Here is a 17,533-nt window from a genome sequence, read left to right as displayed (position 1 = left end):
TTTAAAGGCAAATAAATAAAGAATAAAAGCTTATTTGCTTCCAAATCTGTTCTTTAGCACATAAATGTATCAAAACCAATCATTTGGATTTCTCTTGCCTTCTCTTTCTTTGATCTTTATACACCCACACACACAATCCTATCACTACCCCAAAAAGGCTTTGATTACTTCCTCAATTTAAAATGAAATTATTTTTTATACCAATAAGATTTCTTAGGCGCTTTTTCTATGGTACTTACACATTTCACATTGATACTATGAAATGGTGAGATTTTCAGATTTTGTTTTGGGAAAATACTGAGCAGAGTAAATCTGCTCAGGCATCTTCTTAGGAATTTATGCTAGATAAAATGTTATTTCTAGGTCAACCCTTTTAGATTTTCAGAAACAGACCTAGAAGGTCACTTAGTAAGTGGTTGGAATCTGCTGTGCCATGTTTATACTCATGGCACCAATTTTTAGAACTATAGTTTGAATGATAAGCTAAACTTAAATTCTTGTGTTTGTGAAAGGTCATCCAGATTCCTTTGTTCTGAATCTGATCTTTGTAGTTTAGTGGTAGACCAACTGTTAGCAATTTAAATTATTTTAAAATTGAATACTTAAAAAAAAAAAAACCCCAAATACCTCAGTATGGTATATTAGTGGAGGCTATTTCCACAAGCACCTTTTTCTGAAGTAAACAGTCAAACATGAGCATTTTCTGGTTCAAGCACATTCACTTGAACTGCTTCAGAGATTGCAAATTCATCCATGAAAAAATACAATTAAAGAATTTGCCTCCATTTCAGGATCTGGTCATGAATTTGCAGAACAACAGTTTATTCCCATAAAAGATATTTTCTAATTTAGTGATCTAATTTGGGATTCAGTTTTATGCTTTTATATGATATAATCTTTAATGAATACCTTTCATAGAAACTGCTGACCTGCATTTAGTAGAGAATTTCCTTTCTTGGGAGTTCCCTATACTAATGAAACCACAAGTCCAGCTACTACTTCCTACAGAATATGTTGCAGTGTCTAGAAAGTTTAGAAATTTATAGTAGTCTTAGTTCATCTCAACTGACTTTGCTATGATTTGCTTTTTAGAAGCACATTTATATGACTTTTAACAATTAGTAAATAGAAGAAATTCTAAATTATATTTGGGTTTATATAAACTTCCCAACAATATAATGGCATGCCATAGCATTTTAAGATTTCATTAAATATTTTGCTCATGATAACCCTGTAAAGCAGACAGTAGAAGTTTATTTATTTTTTGGTCCAGGCCTACAAGTGCCTTCATGGGAATTTATTAGTCTTAGCAGCCTAAGTCATTAAAAGGTTACAGAAATTATATGCGTCAGCGGCAGGGCTTGAAGATTCTTAGGCTTATCTGTGCACAATGCTCAAGCCATCTCATTTTCATCTTATAGAAGAAAACAGACTTGGGCTTATCTCAGTGATAAATAAAAATACCTATAAAAGCAGTGGATCTTCCTACTTAAAATTATAGCTATTTTAAATTTTGATTAAGAAATTTGCATCCCTCCCAAGAACTAATATGTATAAATTAGAAAAATTCTGATTAATTGATAAGCTGCTTGGGAATTGGGAGAACATGGGGAGAGAAAGGGAAAGCCCTAAGACTTAAAGCTAAGCAATAGAAACAATAGGGATTTAAAAGATAGTTTTTTTCACATTGAGTAACCAGAGCCTTTTACATACATGCTTTTATATACCATCTTTTTAAAAAATCTTGTCAGAAGGGGTAATTACGTTACATAGAATTAAAGAATGATGCCTGGCTGCCTATTATTTGGCTATAATAATAAAATAACATTTTCCCATCAGTTTTATTTAACACATTCAATAATGGAGGGGCGGGAGATTAAATGCAGCTTTATAAACCAAGAACATGCATGGTATCATTCCATAAACCTGTCTGAAAACACTTCATTTATATTCAAGACATCTGGTTTTATAGTGACTCAGACAAATCTTACTTCTGGTAGTGATGGTTTATTTAACACAAAGAATGAGAATATTTTTGTTCCATGTCCACAGATCTAACTGTAAGCCTGAAATGAGAGCTGAATTTATGTAAAAGCTGAAACTGTAGGGGCCGGAAGATGACATTTCAGTTAACTACCTTTTTGGTTAGTCATTTCCTTCCTTAAAGGCCCTATTTTCCCAAAGCCAAAAGCCTGAATTAGCCTTTATGTGTGAACTGGAACCAAAAATGAATAAAAGAAACTGTAGGAATAATGTTTTTTCAAGTTGGGATGTTAGGAGGAGTGTGGGATTAAAGGCAATGTGACTATATTATCGTCATCATCATCATCATCATCATTATTATTTTAGGCTTTCCATAAATGCCTACAGGGACTGAAGCTCAATATTTAATCCTATAGTTTCCTTTTATCCCCTGGATAAAGCTTTGAGACTGTATTAAAAAGAGGCTGCTGTACTATAGGACTGGGAGGATCAAGAAACCTGGGTTCTCTTCCCAGCTGCACCACTAATTCCCTTTTCTCTGTGACCTGACCTTGAGCAGACTCTTAATCTCAGCGATAAATAAAATACCTATAAAAGCAATGAACCTTCCTATTTAACAATTACAACTTTTAAATTCTAATTTTAAAAAAGTTGCATCCCTAGCATTATAAATAAGTACTAGCATTACATATAAATTAGAAAAATTAAGTCTAATTAATTGATAAACCGCTTGGAAATAGGGGGAGAAAGGGAAGTCCACAAAATGTCTTTACGTACACATTTCTTTCTAAAAAAAAACTCCAAGTTGGAGTTGGAAATATAAAGCAAACAGTGAAAGAGAAGTGATACCATGTTTATGACTTGCAAATCAGATGGAAATTCCAGTTTCCAGCCCCACCCAGTGTTTATGGAAGAAAAGGGAGTTAGTTGGGAGGCTGGTGCCACACATAGACAAAGTTCAGAAAAGAGTTAAATGATCTTGTGACCTGGAACATTGTTTTATACTGTTGTGACCTTGTACAAATACAACCCTGATAAAGATTACGGGTTCTGAAAAGTTCTGAACATATTTGATAATGTTCATCTAGTGTAGCCATTCAAGTAGCTGCAAGTAAAACTTGTCACAATTAAGTTTATGAAGTCATCTGTCTGTACCTGGAAAATTTGTCCGAGGCACTTACAGAATGTATAGTTTTATATTGTTTTTTCCCCACAAGAAAGAATCATAAACATTAGGACTCATAATCTTTGGAGGAGACTACCCTTGCAGGAATTTGTATTCCAGAATACTGAGTAATGTTTCAAGTGATTCATCAAATAAATTCTAGCTCCAGGCATTGTTGTTAACACTTTATCTACTGGACCTTGGCATTTTAATTATTTTAAAAGCTAAAATATGAGAGTCTCTTTAGTACTGACTTAAATAGGTGACAGAGGGTTGAACTCCATTTGGCCAACCCTACTGACATGTCCAGTGGTTGCAGAAATTGAGGATGGATGTACATACAACTCCAAGGTTCCTTCTCTTCCCCTTTTTGATCTCTACAGCAGCTATTCCAGAGGATGTCGGTTTATTTGGAACCCATTAATAGATGGAAAACATGGAAAAGGGCTTGATACCCTGTACAACATAACACAAAGTCTGTGATGTAATTACAAGTTTTAGTTTAAATTAACCAAATGACCCACCAATTTACTTTATAGCTCTTAGAATTGGCACACTTTCATTTCTTTTTAGTGAGTGACAAGTCAGTTCATTTCATGCTGTATGTAAATTTTGGAAGTGCAGTACCTTCTTGGAGAATTTTGTTTGCTGTGGATTTTTGTTTTTATTGGCCCCCTTTACCCCACTTTTAATGAAGTTCCTAGGTTGGTGATTATTTTGCTAATATTGCCTCCTAGTGTTCTGTTTGTGTGCTAGGGACAGGGAATTGCAGGATTCAATTTTAGTCAGCCTTTTATTTTCTAACATAGGCCTTAATTCATTCCATCTTGCAGAGAATCTTAAGAAATAAGAAAGAGCATCTGTTTTGCTATCATTTTATGCAATTTTGTTATTTGGAGAAGAAAGTAGACCTTAAAAGTAAAATGTGGATTTGTGTGCACACACAATATGTTTATACATGTTTGTAAATTTTACTTAGAAGATTTTGTTGAAGTTGCCTATTTTATTCATACTGTTATTTATATACATAAGTTGATTAGTGCTTAAGCACTTATTAAATAAGGAATCTTATTATTTAGAATCCATCTAAGCAAGCCCCTTACTAAGAGACTTCTTTAGATCTTACCTACAATTTGTAAATGAAGAAAAGAATTTACCTGAGATTTCAAAATAATTTATTAGTAAGCAGATGCCTAGATGCTATAACAGAAAGCGCCTTAATGGTTAAATGCAGCTGATTTGGACAGTAGGAAAGAACCAAATATAAAGGCCTTTTTTCTTTTCTTTTCTTTTTTTTTTTTTTCTCTTAAAGGCCTTTTTTCAAGGCATATGTCAGAAATAACCTAGACCAACAAAGTAGTGGACTTATTTTCATGGTTATAGTAGAATGTTATTTAGTTAACAGTTGTATACTACTGTTAGACACTTCCTTCAGTGTTTGAATTCTGCCTTTGCACAAGTGGCCCCTCAAGTCTGGAATGTGCCTCTTGCAGAGTCATTTATTCATTCAACTCTTAATAAGCGTGGACCAATACTGTCAATGGGATTTTCTTGGCAAAGATAATGGAGCGCTTTGCCATTTTTTTCTAGTGAATTCAAATAAATTCAGGTTAAGTAATAAACCCAACATCACACAGGTAGGAAGGGTCTGAGGCTGGATTTTAACTTGGGTCTCTCTGTGAAGCTGTCTCCATCAAGGCCTAGTTACAAGCATTACCTCTTTCATGAAGCCATTCTTTTTCAATTATTAGTGAAGTATGGCCAGAAAGTAAGAAGACCTGTGTTCAAGCCTTGTTTCTCATTTACTGGATGTGTGATTGTGAGCAAATTACTTGTGTCTCAGTGCTCTAGGCCCTATTAGACTAATGAATTGTAGAGAAGGTGCAGCACAACATTATTAGCTGAGTTCCCTCAGGTGTTTTCTAATGAAAATGCAGGTCCAGTCTAAATTCTTTATGGAATTTACTTTTGTCAGTTCAAAAGCATTAAGCATGGTTAATAAAAATCAACAACCATAATAAGTGCTCACTGTGTGCCTCTCACTATTGTGCACAAGGGTACAAACAGACCTTGCCCTCAATGAACTTCTATTCTCATGTACCTCATACCTAATTTTGTTAAGCCAGAAATGAATTTAGGGGGTCACCTAGGCCAAACTCCAAGTTTTACAGATGAAGAAGCTGAGGTTCAAAAAAACTTCTTAGTGCTAAGCGGATGAAAAATTGAATTAGATGTGGTCTGAGCCTTTCATGGCTCCATTTGGAGTTTTCTTAGCTGAGGTACTAGAGCAGTTTGCCCTTTCCTTCTCCAGCTCATTTCACAGATGAGGAAACTGAGACAAACAAGATTAAGTGACACAGCTACTAAGGGTAGAGATGAACTTGGGAACTTCCTGACTTTCAGAACTGGCACTCTTATATCCTGACTACCTTAATAAAAATTTTTTTTTAAACTCCTTTTAGTCTTGCTGTTAGATTGTAAGTTTAAAAGGCAATGAGCATTTTGTGCTTAGCTTTAAATTCCTGCCCCTTAATGCTATGTCTTGCTGTCTATAGTAAGTAGATTATTGATTCTTGTTTATTGAACTGAAATAGTTTGTCCCACCAATGCAGATTTTATAACTCAATAATATGTTAGAAATTAAAGTTGAGTCTGGTCACTATATGGTCAAAAATTATACGAATGGAGTCTAAATCCCTAAATTTGAATGCCTAAACAAAGTGCTGAAAATTAGTTGGTCAGAAAACATAAATTCAAAAAAGCATAATTTTTAAAGTGCGGCAGATGGAAAGAAATTGGAGACTCTTAAGATATTCTCAAGATTGTCTAATCACAGATTCCTACAATGGTTTGGTTGTAAGGAATTTCTTTTATTTCAACCTTATTTCATGCCTCCTTCATATTAAAAGTAGAGAGCCCAGTGGTTTTGATTCTAGGTCACATAGCTTGTCAGTGGTATAGCTAGGAATTAAAATCCACTTCTTTTGTCTGCTCAAAAAATATTTATCATAGATTTAGACCCAAGAGTGAACTTAGAGGTGATTTAGTGCTCTGAGGAAACTGAGTGGATATAAAGTCAAATCAGACACAGCCCTTACCCTTACTTTCTAGAGAATGGGAATTTGAGATAGATTTTGTGGATAAGTGTTAGATAATATTCCCATGGAGGTACCTTGCCTTTTCAGTTACTAAACTTCAGTTAGTAGTAACCTCTTCTTGGTGATTGTTTTTGAGGACCTTTTAAGGTCCCTCCTTAAAGATCTCTGAATCTTTAATATTTGGTCAGTGGATAGAGAATAGAGAAGGAAATAAGCAGAAATAAATGAAAGACGTTGATAGCCAGCAGCATGGACGATCCAATTTATTAGCCAGAATGAAATTTCTAATGAATCAGAGTAGTACAGTGTCAATGACTTAGCACAATGTCTGGCACATAGTAGGTAATTAAATATTTATTGAATGAGTGAATTGATTTTTACTGCTTCTGGTCTGAAATTCAGGAGTGGACAAAGTACATGGGAATGATCAGGGTAGTGGTAGGGTTGAAGTTAAGGAGATGAGACATTCTTAGGATCTTTGTGAAGGTGGACTATGGAATTAGGGTTAGACAGCATCACAGGTAGTCTGGAGAAACTTGCATTTCAGATGTATATTTATTTCTGGTTCCTTCTTGCGTCCCCTTCCCCCATCCTAACTAATAGGCCTGGATGAACTGGGAAAGCACAGTGACTATTTGTGAAGGGGAGGAATTGCTTCAGTGGTTAGCCCAAGTGAGAGAGAGCAGATAAAGAAACTGGTTGGAGGAGGATCATTAAATCTGAGATATTAGTAATGGAATATTGGTGACTATTCATTTCCCATGCTCATGTCACAATAATTCAAAAGGACAGGTTTGACCATATCACTCCCTGAAGTGGCTTTGCATTTTCAGAGGCAGCCTCCGGGCACCAGGGCACTGGGTTGGAGGAGGCTAGAATGAGGACCACTGGAGTTCAAATGTGGCCTCGGATATATACTAGCTCTGTTCCTTAACCATTGTCTGCCCACTTTCTTCAACTGAAATGCAGATAATAATAGCACTTAACTTCCAGGGTAATTGTGAGATCATATGAAATAATATTTGTAGAATTCTTAGCATCATTCCCAGCACAAAGTAGGTACTTAACAAATATTCTTTTCCTTTTCATTCCCATCACCTTTGTTAGCATTTAAACCCCTTCATAATTTGGCTCCAATCTATCTTTCCAGACTGATCTTTTATCACGTTATCACAACATTTCCACTTGCTAATTCGTGGACAATGTTTTCATCTCCCATTTACATACCCTTTGCACCTGTCCTGTAGTGGAATGCTCTCCCTTTTCTGTGAATCTCTCACTTGCTTAGATGGAGACTCCTACAGAATTCTCCATACTCCTAACTCCCATTGTTAGGGCCTTCTCCCCACTTTTAGTATATTTTGTGGTGATCTCTGTCTACATTGTTTCCCCCTTCCCCACTACTAGAATGGAAAGGCCCAATGGGCAAGACCTGTTTCATTTTTGTCATCTTGTATCCCCCAATACCTGGCACAGTAGCTGGCCTGGGTCTTAGTTTCCTTAGAATTTATGCTTCTCTGAACAAGTGAACATGGCAACTAGAGTTGAGAGAGGAGCAGAATGGGGGGTGGTGTTTAGGTGGGTTGGCAACATGGATGCTAAATTCACTGAGAACCACAGATTACTAAAGATTTTTTTTTTATGCTATTAAACTATTGTATATAACTGCTAAGCAAATGTTCCACTATCAAGACTGAACTGGTGTTTCACATTTTTCTTGAAGCCAACTTGGCATAGGCATAGTGATGGTGGAATACTTTGCCCCTGATAATCTTAAACCAGACATTATCCATTCATTAGGGTTCTGCTCCTGGTACTTGGGAAGCCTCCTCACCAGAGGTAGTGCTACATCCCAAACTCAGAACCAAACATTTTCTTTCAGCCAAATCCCATTTGCTTTATTTGAGAGAATAAAGGTGGATAACTTTTTTTTTTCTTTTTTTTTTTTTTTGATTACGATTCCAAATGGAGCTAATGGCTCTAGTGATGATGGTGATTGCTGGCAGGGTACTGGTGTTTGGCATACTTCTTTAATATGAGGTGGTGAGCCATTTTCTTCCAACAGTTTTCTGAATTGTTAAATATTTAAGAGGTACCATGACACACAAAAATAGCCCAAGCTATATTTTCTTCCTCTTTCACCATACCATATTTTTATAATAGTAGTTCCATGATTCTTTTTATTTTTTTAATCCTTGTAATCTGTTGCCAATTGTTTCCATCTTCTCTTTCCTTTTGGTTCTTAGTGTGTTGATTGACCTTTCTTACTCTTTAAAGAAGAATTGGTAGCATAGACATGTGTTCTATTTCTAATTAGCACAAAATGGTGAGGATGAGGCAAATAATTTCCTTTTTAATCAGTATGACTGTTATATATTTAAAATATGTAATTTACATATAGCATCTCTTATACCCTGCATCTTTTCTTTAGCTAACGCCTGAAATTTGTCTTCTTCACAGGTGAAATCAGTGATAAACCTCTTGTTTGCTGCATATACAGGAGATGTGTCAGCCCTTAGAAGGTCAGTTAAAAGGGTGGGAGTGACTGGCTAGAGAAAATCTCCTTGCCACACATATGGACCTTATTCCTTAATAAGTGGTCAAAGTCAATTCTTAATTTTTCTCATTTTAGACAGAAAGACCTCCTCCCTCCCACAAAATTTCACAGGTGACAAAGCTGCTGTTAAATATACTCTTCCAATGTCCCACTTAAGAATGCTGCCTCTAGGTGGTACCTACTTGTATTCTTGGGCTTTTTCTATCCCTTTTGATTTATAAAAACTTATGTAGCTTATTTTTTTTCCCTCTGGAGACCTGATCTTTATATACTGAGGCTAAACTAATAAATTACATTTATGGGTAGTGATGGACCAACCATGAAAATTCTCATCCTAAATTTCCCACCAAATCAGGTTTAAGCAATCCCCTTCTAGAGATGAATCTATTTTCCTTTGTCCATCAAGGAATAATTCTTATAATTAAATAGTAGCAGAAGTATGTAAAGTACTTTTTATATAAATAGAGCCTTTTGGTGCTCCTAAAATGCTATGTAGGTGGCTAACTACTCCAGCTTTGTATATCATTCTTAGAAAGAGATCAATAATATATTGATTTAGAGCTGGAAGGGAAGTTTTAAGGTCATCAAGTATCACCCCCTAGGTGAAATCATTTGTCCATGGCCATACAGGTGATAAAATAGCAATGTCTGGATGTGAACTGTTTTTCTTTGGACTACAAATTCAGTGGATCTAATCGCCATTGTCTCACTTGGTCTTTGGAATGGAAATATTTAATTTTCATTGATGTTCTTGAAATATCTTATTCTTTACTGTTTAGATTGAAGATTTTAAAATGTAGGACAAGCAGGGTTTTTTTGTTTATTTTGTTTTGTGAACACGGGGGATTTTTTTGGTGTTGGTTTTTTGTCCTCCAGAGACTTGAAGGTGCCTGTTGTGCTTCCATTCTTCAGATCTCTGAGTATTTATCATAATGAAGTGTAATTGTCTTGTGAGGTGCTCAATGTTTATACCCCTATGCCAGTCCAGCAAGCTAACAGAGAGAAGCAAGGTAATTCCCCCAAATGCATGTGAACTAGTGGTCCAGTATCTTGGTTTCCATGAACCTCATTATAGAAGACATTTGTTCGATTTAGCTATCTAATAGAATTAAAGAGAAAAGTTTGGTTGAGAGGTTTTTAGGATGATTTGTAGGTAGGGCAGCAAGCACTTGATGTGCTAGACTACCTTTGTAAATGTCATGAGTGGATTAATTTTAGAGTACCTATATTTAATGAGTGATTGTTAAATTGTGAATTTTCAGATTTGCTTTGTCAGCTATGGATATGGAACAACGGGATTATGATTCTCGAACTGCATTACATGTTGCAGCTGCAGAAGGTAATAGTTGAAACCTTTAATTTATTCATCTTCATGTTAGCTTTCTAATAGAATGAAGGCCTAACTGTTACTATTTTGGGATTACAGGTCATGTGGAAGTAGTTAAATTTTTGTTGGAAGCCTGCAAAGTGAATCCTTTCCCCAAGGACAGGTAAGCAGTTATTTTGGCTTCTCCCCTGTAAATATGGAAGTTCTTACTGGTTTCTTTGATTCTATTGGTGGTGTTTTATTGCCATTTATTGCCATCAAATGGTGGTGCTTTTTAAATGAATACTCATACCTGAAACCATGATGTATTTTCCAGCTGGTCTCATAGTCGACAAATTCCTTGTTTTTGATGTGTAGTGTCTACTTTCAATTTTTCTTTGCTCTCCTCCCCCACCCCCACTACTGCCAGCACCCAGATTCTTGTCTAGGGAGATAACATATATATATTTGGATTTTTCAGACTGTTTGGTTAGTCAGTGTTTAGCATCCTCTTTGTGTAGAACACTATAATGAGAAATGTAGGAACAGAAGACTGGTTCCTTGATCTCAAGGACTTTACAACCTAATGAGGGAAAAAAGATAAACATGTGAACATTTACATAATTGCATTTAGAATAGATGCATATGAGCAAATGCATAAACAATTAATGGTGCAGAACTATATAAATAAGTGCTGAGGGGTCTTGGAAGTCTTGAAGCTGGATTAGTGGGATGCTGAGAATACCTGTATGGAAAAGTTGGATTTTGAGCAAAGGGATAAGTATAATTTGTAGCAAAGGAAGAAAGAAAGCATTTTCGAATTTATTTGGCCAGAATGGAGGCCAGCAACCACTGGGTAGTAAGTAAGATGGCAGACTCACGTGGTGAAGTGGTTTTCCAAAATGCTGTATTGTTTGAGTTAGCAGTCAAGGTAATACATGTAAAATTATTCTGTGTTCCTCCATCTATTGTATGGTACCTTTAACAATTACTTGGGCATCTTAAACTTGAGTCTGTGTGAGCACATCAAAGATAGATAATGGAACTTTGCTTTTAGAAGGAAGTAGATTTATTAACAGCCATGGACTAGACCCAGCTTTAGGGAAATCGTCTGTTAGTTTCTTATTCTTGAGGATTTCCTAGCAGCCGGGATGACCATAGATCTCACTCAGTTTTCCAACTCTGGTCCAGTTTTTTACACAAGCACCCAAAACTAGATTTGGGGAATGTAAAGTTAAAATGTCTTAACTAGTATGTAGAATTTAGTTATTATTTAATCAATGTGTTACTCACATATTATATATATATATATATATATATATATATATAAATAAAATATTTTAAAATTTACAAAGCATTTTTTTCACAATCACTTTGTGAAGTAGGTAATATTATTAGTATTATTACCAATTTATAGATGAGGAAACTGAGTCTTAAAGATCTTAAATGGCTTGCCCAGAGCTAATTAGTGTCTGATAATATTTGAGCCTAGGGCTTTAGATACTCTTTCTAATATGCCATTTTGGCTTTTAGCTGTTTTTTCAGAAATAAATAGCTTTTCAAGATGTAGAAAGGGATGGCATGTATCCCAAAGAGAAATGCAAGCATGGAAAAAAAAAGTGGGAGAAAAGCTCAGGTAATGATTTTCATGAGTTAGCAAGTGCTATGTAACTGTTAGCTGCTATCATCATCATCATCATCATCATCATCATTATTATTCTATATTTAGTTTATTTAAGTAGCCTTACCATTTAGCATCATTCTTTAAGATGCAAATTATCCAGTTAGGAATAAGGTTATCTTTGATTTTAAGTCCTAAAATGTATTCTTTAAAATAAAAAAAAAACAACACCTTCAGAATCTTTGAATGGTAGTTGCAGATCATTGAAGAGAATGAAAATGTAGTACATCTTTGGGGTGAAGTGATAAATGGAGGAAATTAGACTGATAGTCAGTGACTAGAGCTTCCATTCCTTTGTTAGGAGATTAAAATTTGAGTTCTATAGTTAACACTATTACCTAGCTGCATTTATGTACCCCAATTGTAGTTTGGGATAGGCGGGGAATGTGGGGGGACACAGTGTCTTTGAATGGAACCCGTGAGTGTGTGTGTGTGTATGTACATATTTATACATACTATATGAAGATATGTATATGTGTATATACATACACACTAATAAACTCTCTCTCTCTATATATATACATGCATATGACCCCATAAATAATTATGTATATATGATGAATCTATATAAGCTTTGTTAATCATCTTTAAATATAATTGAAAAAGATGCCTTGGTTTTTTTCATTCAACTTTTTAGATTGTTAAAGTCTTCATTATACCATCTCTGTTTAGCAACATTTTCTTTAAAGTCTACTTTTCAGACTGACTTGGAAAGGTAAATTGATTGCAGAATGAAAATTCATCTTCAAGTTTCACATTTTGAATTTAAAGACCTTTTCTGAATTTCCCCTGTTAAATTCCCTCTACAAGAAATCACTGAAATAAATTAATTGTAGAGCCCATGGTTTTCCAGAGTGTAATAGGGAGAGCACTAGACCAAGTTAGAAGATGGTGGGTTCAGGAGCTGGTCCCACCACTTGATGGCAAGCCCCTTCCCTCCTTGATCTCAGTGATCCACCTTACAGAAAAAGGCAGGGATAAAGAATGTATGGACTATATACCTCATAGGGCTGTGAGATGGAAGGGTCTTATCACTTTGGGTAGCAGATGGCTTGTCTACAAAAAGACAACAGATGACTGACAAGTGTTTCCATTCACTGAACATTCCAGTCACAATTGTGCGATTTCTTACAGGTGGAATAACACTCCTATGGATGAAGCTCTACACTTTGGACACCATGATGTGTTTAAAATCCTTCAGGAATACCAAGTCCAGTATACACCTCCAGGAGATTCCAACGATGGTAAAGAAAATCAGACAGTTCATAAGAATCTAGATGGATTGTTGTAATAGGGTCTCAAGCTTGATCCTAAGAATCAAATCATTTAGCTATTTAATTGTGAAAAATGATTATGAAGAGCGTGTGTACTTCCCTGGTAGTGATGTATATTTTACAGAGTTTGTCTGTTATCTCAGTGTTACTGGAGTTTTTTCTTCATTGTATGCAGAGGACAAATCTGATCTCTCTGGAAAAAAAAAATAGAAACAAAGCAGGATCTCCCTTTATAATGTGAGCGATATTACCTCGTGCTGTGGATAATTTGATGTAAAAAACAAAAATCACTATTGCTCGCTTTACTGTGGTCTTTACAATTTCTTTCTGTGTTGTGTGCATTTGTGATACTTGTCCTTTCTTCTGAATATGCATTTTTAAACTGAAAACTTGTTTGTACAGTTGGCCCAAATGAACAAGGCTGCCTCTAGGAGCAAATGGAAGTGGGTTTTTTTTTTTTTTTTTCAAGATATCAGATTTGAAATGTTGGAATAGTTTGGGTGTTTTTCAAACACTCTATGCACTTAAGGTTGTATGTTTTTTTCCAATGTTTCCCTGTACCTACTTGTGAGAATATTAATGACTGTCAATAAATAGTAAACTAATTTTGATTCGACTTCATCAGGGATTTTAAAGTTTGTTTGGTGACCAAAAGATCTAAGTATGAATGTAACTTTGGACCCTTTCAGAGGATTCTTTTTTCATATCTTCCCTAGTCCAGCCTTTCTTTCCTTTTCTACATTTAGCTGTCTTTGCTTCTTCTCTTGAACTTGGCAGTGGTGCTTCTATACTATGCAGTTTTGATCTTTGCTACATTAGTCAGGAGGGTTCTCAACCTTGGCCTTTTATATAGTAGCTACAACTAAGCCCATTTTCTAGAAAAACAAACCAGAGATAGAATGAACTACCAAGCCAAGTCAACATTGGTGGAACTTAACAGACTTGACAACAAAATAGACTGCTGCAATGCTGCTTCTCAGAGGGCATATTTTTCTGCTTTTCACCTAAATTAAGTTCAGAAAACTACCCAAGTCATTTTGACAGTGTGTGATCTGCCATAAAGTGACATGTTTATTATTTAAGCTTGTCACCATAAATCTTAAGATAGCTGTTCAGTTTGGGGGACCACTAGCAAACACTCCATTTTTCTTCTCTTTTGCCATTGTGTGAGATTCCAGCATTTCCTTATGAAAGAAAAAAAGAAACAAACAGAAAAAGAAGTTTCTGTGTCAAACAAAAACAAACATCCTGCTTCATTTTATTTTAAGCTGATGCCTATCTATATTTATGTTTGAAAAGTAAATAAAAAGGTCTTCCCAAGATGAGCAGATATACTTTTGCTATATACATTCACCCTATCATCTGAATGAATGAGTATCTTAGGTTAGATCAGGGAGAAGTGAAATGAAGAACTTTGATATTAAGTACAAAGTAAAGACCACTTCATGGAATGTGCTCTCTGAATGATGTTGATTTTAATCTAATGAGTGAAATTCTCAGCTACATGAATAGCAATCAATAAAAACATTAGCAACCTTTTTCTCAGTCCATTACAACTTTCAAGCTTTATATAACCCATGTTGCTGCCCCCACCTTCTTCAGCCATCCTTCAGGTGCTCACATTTTGGATTTCTAATCTAAAGAAGCCTAGTTCACCTGTCATCCTCCCAGTCCATACCAATGGTCCTCACTGCTGCTGCTCTCATAATTGGGCTATTGAAGTCTTTCTTCCTGTTACATAAGCCTCTTATGACCAGTTCTAGTACTTCCCTGTCTTTTAAGTCAGTAAATGGCCACATTCAGAGGTATTACTTGTATAGTTTCCCATAAGGAATAGCCCTTTGTTAGCCAGGAGGAAGTCTTTCTGCTAATTTTATTAAATTTGTGTATATTATAATGTCTTTTGGGGATAGGAGAAATTCACTGGTTTATATATTAAAATAATTATGAACCTACTTTTCTCAAACGCAGTATGGTTTAGCTGTATTAAAACTTTTCACATTTGGGTTGAACTAGTTGGCAGCTGAACTACCTTCCAAAGCTAATTCTGTGACTCAAATTTTAAAATAACAGCAATTTAACTCCAGGAAGCAAAGATCATCCCTGAAACTCAGGTTTTCCTCTAGGAAACAATACTCCTAACTGGTGTTTGAGGACAAGAATTAGTTTTAGTATTTTCTCCAATGTTTAGAGAAGGTTTTTGTAAAGCCTTCATATTCATTTAGAGCACTGCACTGATTCCTTTAGTCCGTTATTTTTAAATATCTGCAAAGTTTTGGTTTGACTGGCACTGATATGTGGATTTGATTTCAATATTTGATTTTTTTCCCTATTAAATTGCTGCCATCTCTATACTCCAAAGACCTGTATTTTGGTTGTTTTCAATATCATGTGTGTTTTCTGTATTGTGACAAATATAATTATGCTAGTTTAATTCTTTGTAACTGAAATGTGCTAGATTTAGTATTACTTATATCATCCTTGTATGAAAACTATGTTATCCTCCATTATAACCCTTTTGCTTCAGAGCTGGACTAATAATGAAGATTTGATAAGACCATCAGTGACTGGGACTGAGCGGCTTGATGTTTAATTTAGATTCTTTGTGGGGAATGTGCTGTGATGAATGTATTTGCTTCTAGCAGTTTTCCCATAATGGAATCTAACCTTAAAATGACTTAAGTTGTAAGTGTTGAGAAATTGGGAAATATTTATTTTACATGAAATCAAATAGTGTTGCTTTTTTTTTTTCAGTATAATAAACAGGTATACAAAAAAAAAAATGGTGTGGGGTAATTTTTTTTCTTCTCAAGAGCTATGTTTTTACCTTATGTTTATCCACAGCACAGATTTCTACTTTTTATGAAACATAACTTAAATTTCTTTGAAATCATTAGCCCAAGACAGTGAAGGCCTTAGGAGGCCAAGGGCATGGAGGTAAGGTTGTGATGAGGAGGAGATAAATCAGCTAGGCCCTCATCCTGTATAGAATGCATGTAGAAAGGGGTATGTGGAAGTGGCTCTCACTACAATTCATCAGCTCAGACTTTTAATGACCTGATTGGGATATCTTGTTCTATAACACCGAATTGGGAGTCAGAAGATCTAACTGAATCCTTCTGTTTTCTATTTGCATGTAATATACTTGGGCAAATCATGACCTTGTGCCTATACCAATTGGGGATAAGAGCTATTTCCCCTGCTAATTCTGTCAAATAAGATATATTTATATTTATGCCTATTTAATATATATATGTATGTGTGTGTGTATGCACATGTGTACATACATCTCTGTGTATATATGCACACACATATATACATATATATATCCACAATGTATACTATAAGGCATTAAATGAACACCAGCTCATGTTATTATGTGGGCATGATAGCCATTCCAAAATTAAGTTAAACACGTGTCTAAGAATTCTTTCACTTCATATTTCAATATTATATTTCAATATTACAGCTCGTACATTCCCTGACCACCTATCAACTATTATTAGAAGGAAAAAAAGGATAGAAGGGACCTGGAGATCAGGGAGAAATTGGCTAGAAAGCAAACATGGCCATAGATAATGGACCAGATGGAGTCACCAGCTTTTCCTGAGAGCTGTGTGTGCGTGTGTGTGCGCACCAGTGCAAGCATGGAATTTGCTGATCAAGGGACTGGGAGTAGGGATCAAAACAGTGGTGATACGAAGGCATAGAACTGAATTTTTGAAGTTCTTTGACATTTTTTGGAGTCTTTCAATGCTTTAATACATTCTCTAGCACACAGTAAGCTTTTAATAAAATTTTATAGACCAGTAAGGAAAGCCTTCTCCCAGGGTTGTCATAAATGGGACAGGTTGTCAATGGCATATTTTGTGTGGTCTCTATCACTGAAGTGTTTTTAAAAGGTCAAATATAAACAGTCTTCTAGAATGCTCCCTGAAGCCTTGAACAGTTTTCTATAGTGTGTTAACATGTAAAACACTTTATTTACTATTCTATAAATTTCAGTGAGATTCATTAAATCTTCTATCACATATAAGAGGCAAAAAAACTCACAACCTCCAAAAACTAACTCATAAACCAGAAGCTGACAGCCTCTTGGGAAAGGAGGGTAATTAGTATGCATGAGACATATCCTTACTTGTTTGATAAACTTATAGAGAAAAAAACTTCATGACTTCAGTGGCCAGAAATTCATGTTATTTCCTAGGCAGCCCTATCACAGTTGAATCGCTGGCATGCTACTCGCCCTGCAGGAGGCTTTATGACTCAGTGCCCAACAATCAATCTAATCTTCTCTGTTCCTACCCCCAGGCAGTCCAATGTGAAAGGGGTGGGGGTGGTTATTTATACATTTGAGACTGGATTTTGGATTATTTCCTTAGAGTCTGGAGCCAGATGGTAAACTAGGAGTTTATAATATCAGTGGAATTATATAGAAGGGAATAGATGTCCCAATAGAGGTATCAAAT

General features: G+C 35.4%; 1 protein-coding gene across 4 annotated transcripts in view; it reads left to right on the top strand.

Annotated features, from left to right (window-relative positions):
• The window catches only part of GLS (glutaminase), a 76,007-nt gene extending 60,160 nt beyond the window's left edge, over positions 1-15,847 (top strand). For all 4 annotated transcript variants that reach the window (XM_074302834.1, XM_074302833.1, XM_074302841.1 and 1 more), the window contains 4 exons: positions 8,707-8,768; positions 10,066-10,142; positions 10,230-10,293; positions 12,925-15,847. In XM_074302834.1, coding sequence (XP_074158935.1) covers positions 8,707-8,768; positions 10,066-10,142; positions 10,230-10,293; positions 12,925-13,081 — 360 coding nt within the window. In that variant the 3' untranslated portion in view covers positions 13,082-15,847. The remainder of the gene's footprint in view (positions 1-8,706; positions 8,769-10,065; positions 10,143-10,229; positions 10,294-12,924) is intronic.
• Positions 15,848-17,533: the final 1,686 nt, after the last annotated feature.

This window comes from Sminthopsis crassicaudata, chromosome 3 (genome assembly GCF_048593235.1).
Source record: "Sminthopsis crassicaudata isolate SCR6 chromosome 3, ASM4859323v1, whole genome shotgun sequence".
Lineage (NCBI taxonomy): Eukaryota > Metazoa > Chordata > Mammalia > Dasyuromorphia > Dasyuridae > Sminthopsis > Sminthopsis crassicaudata.
This window is presented reverse-complemented; position numbering and strand designations above follow the sequence as displayed.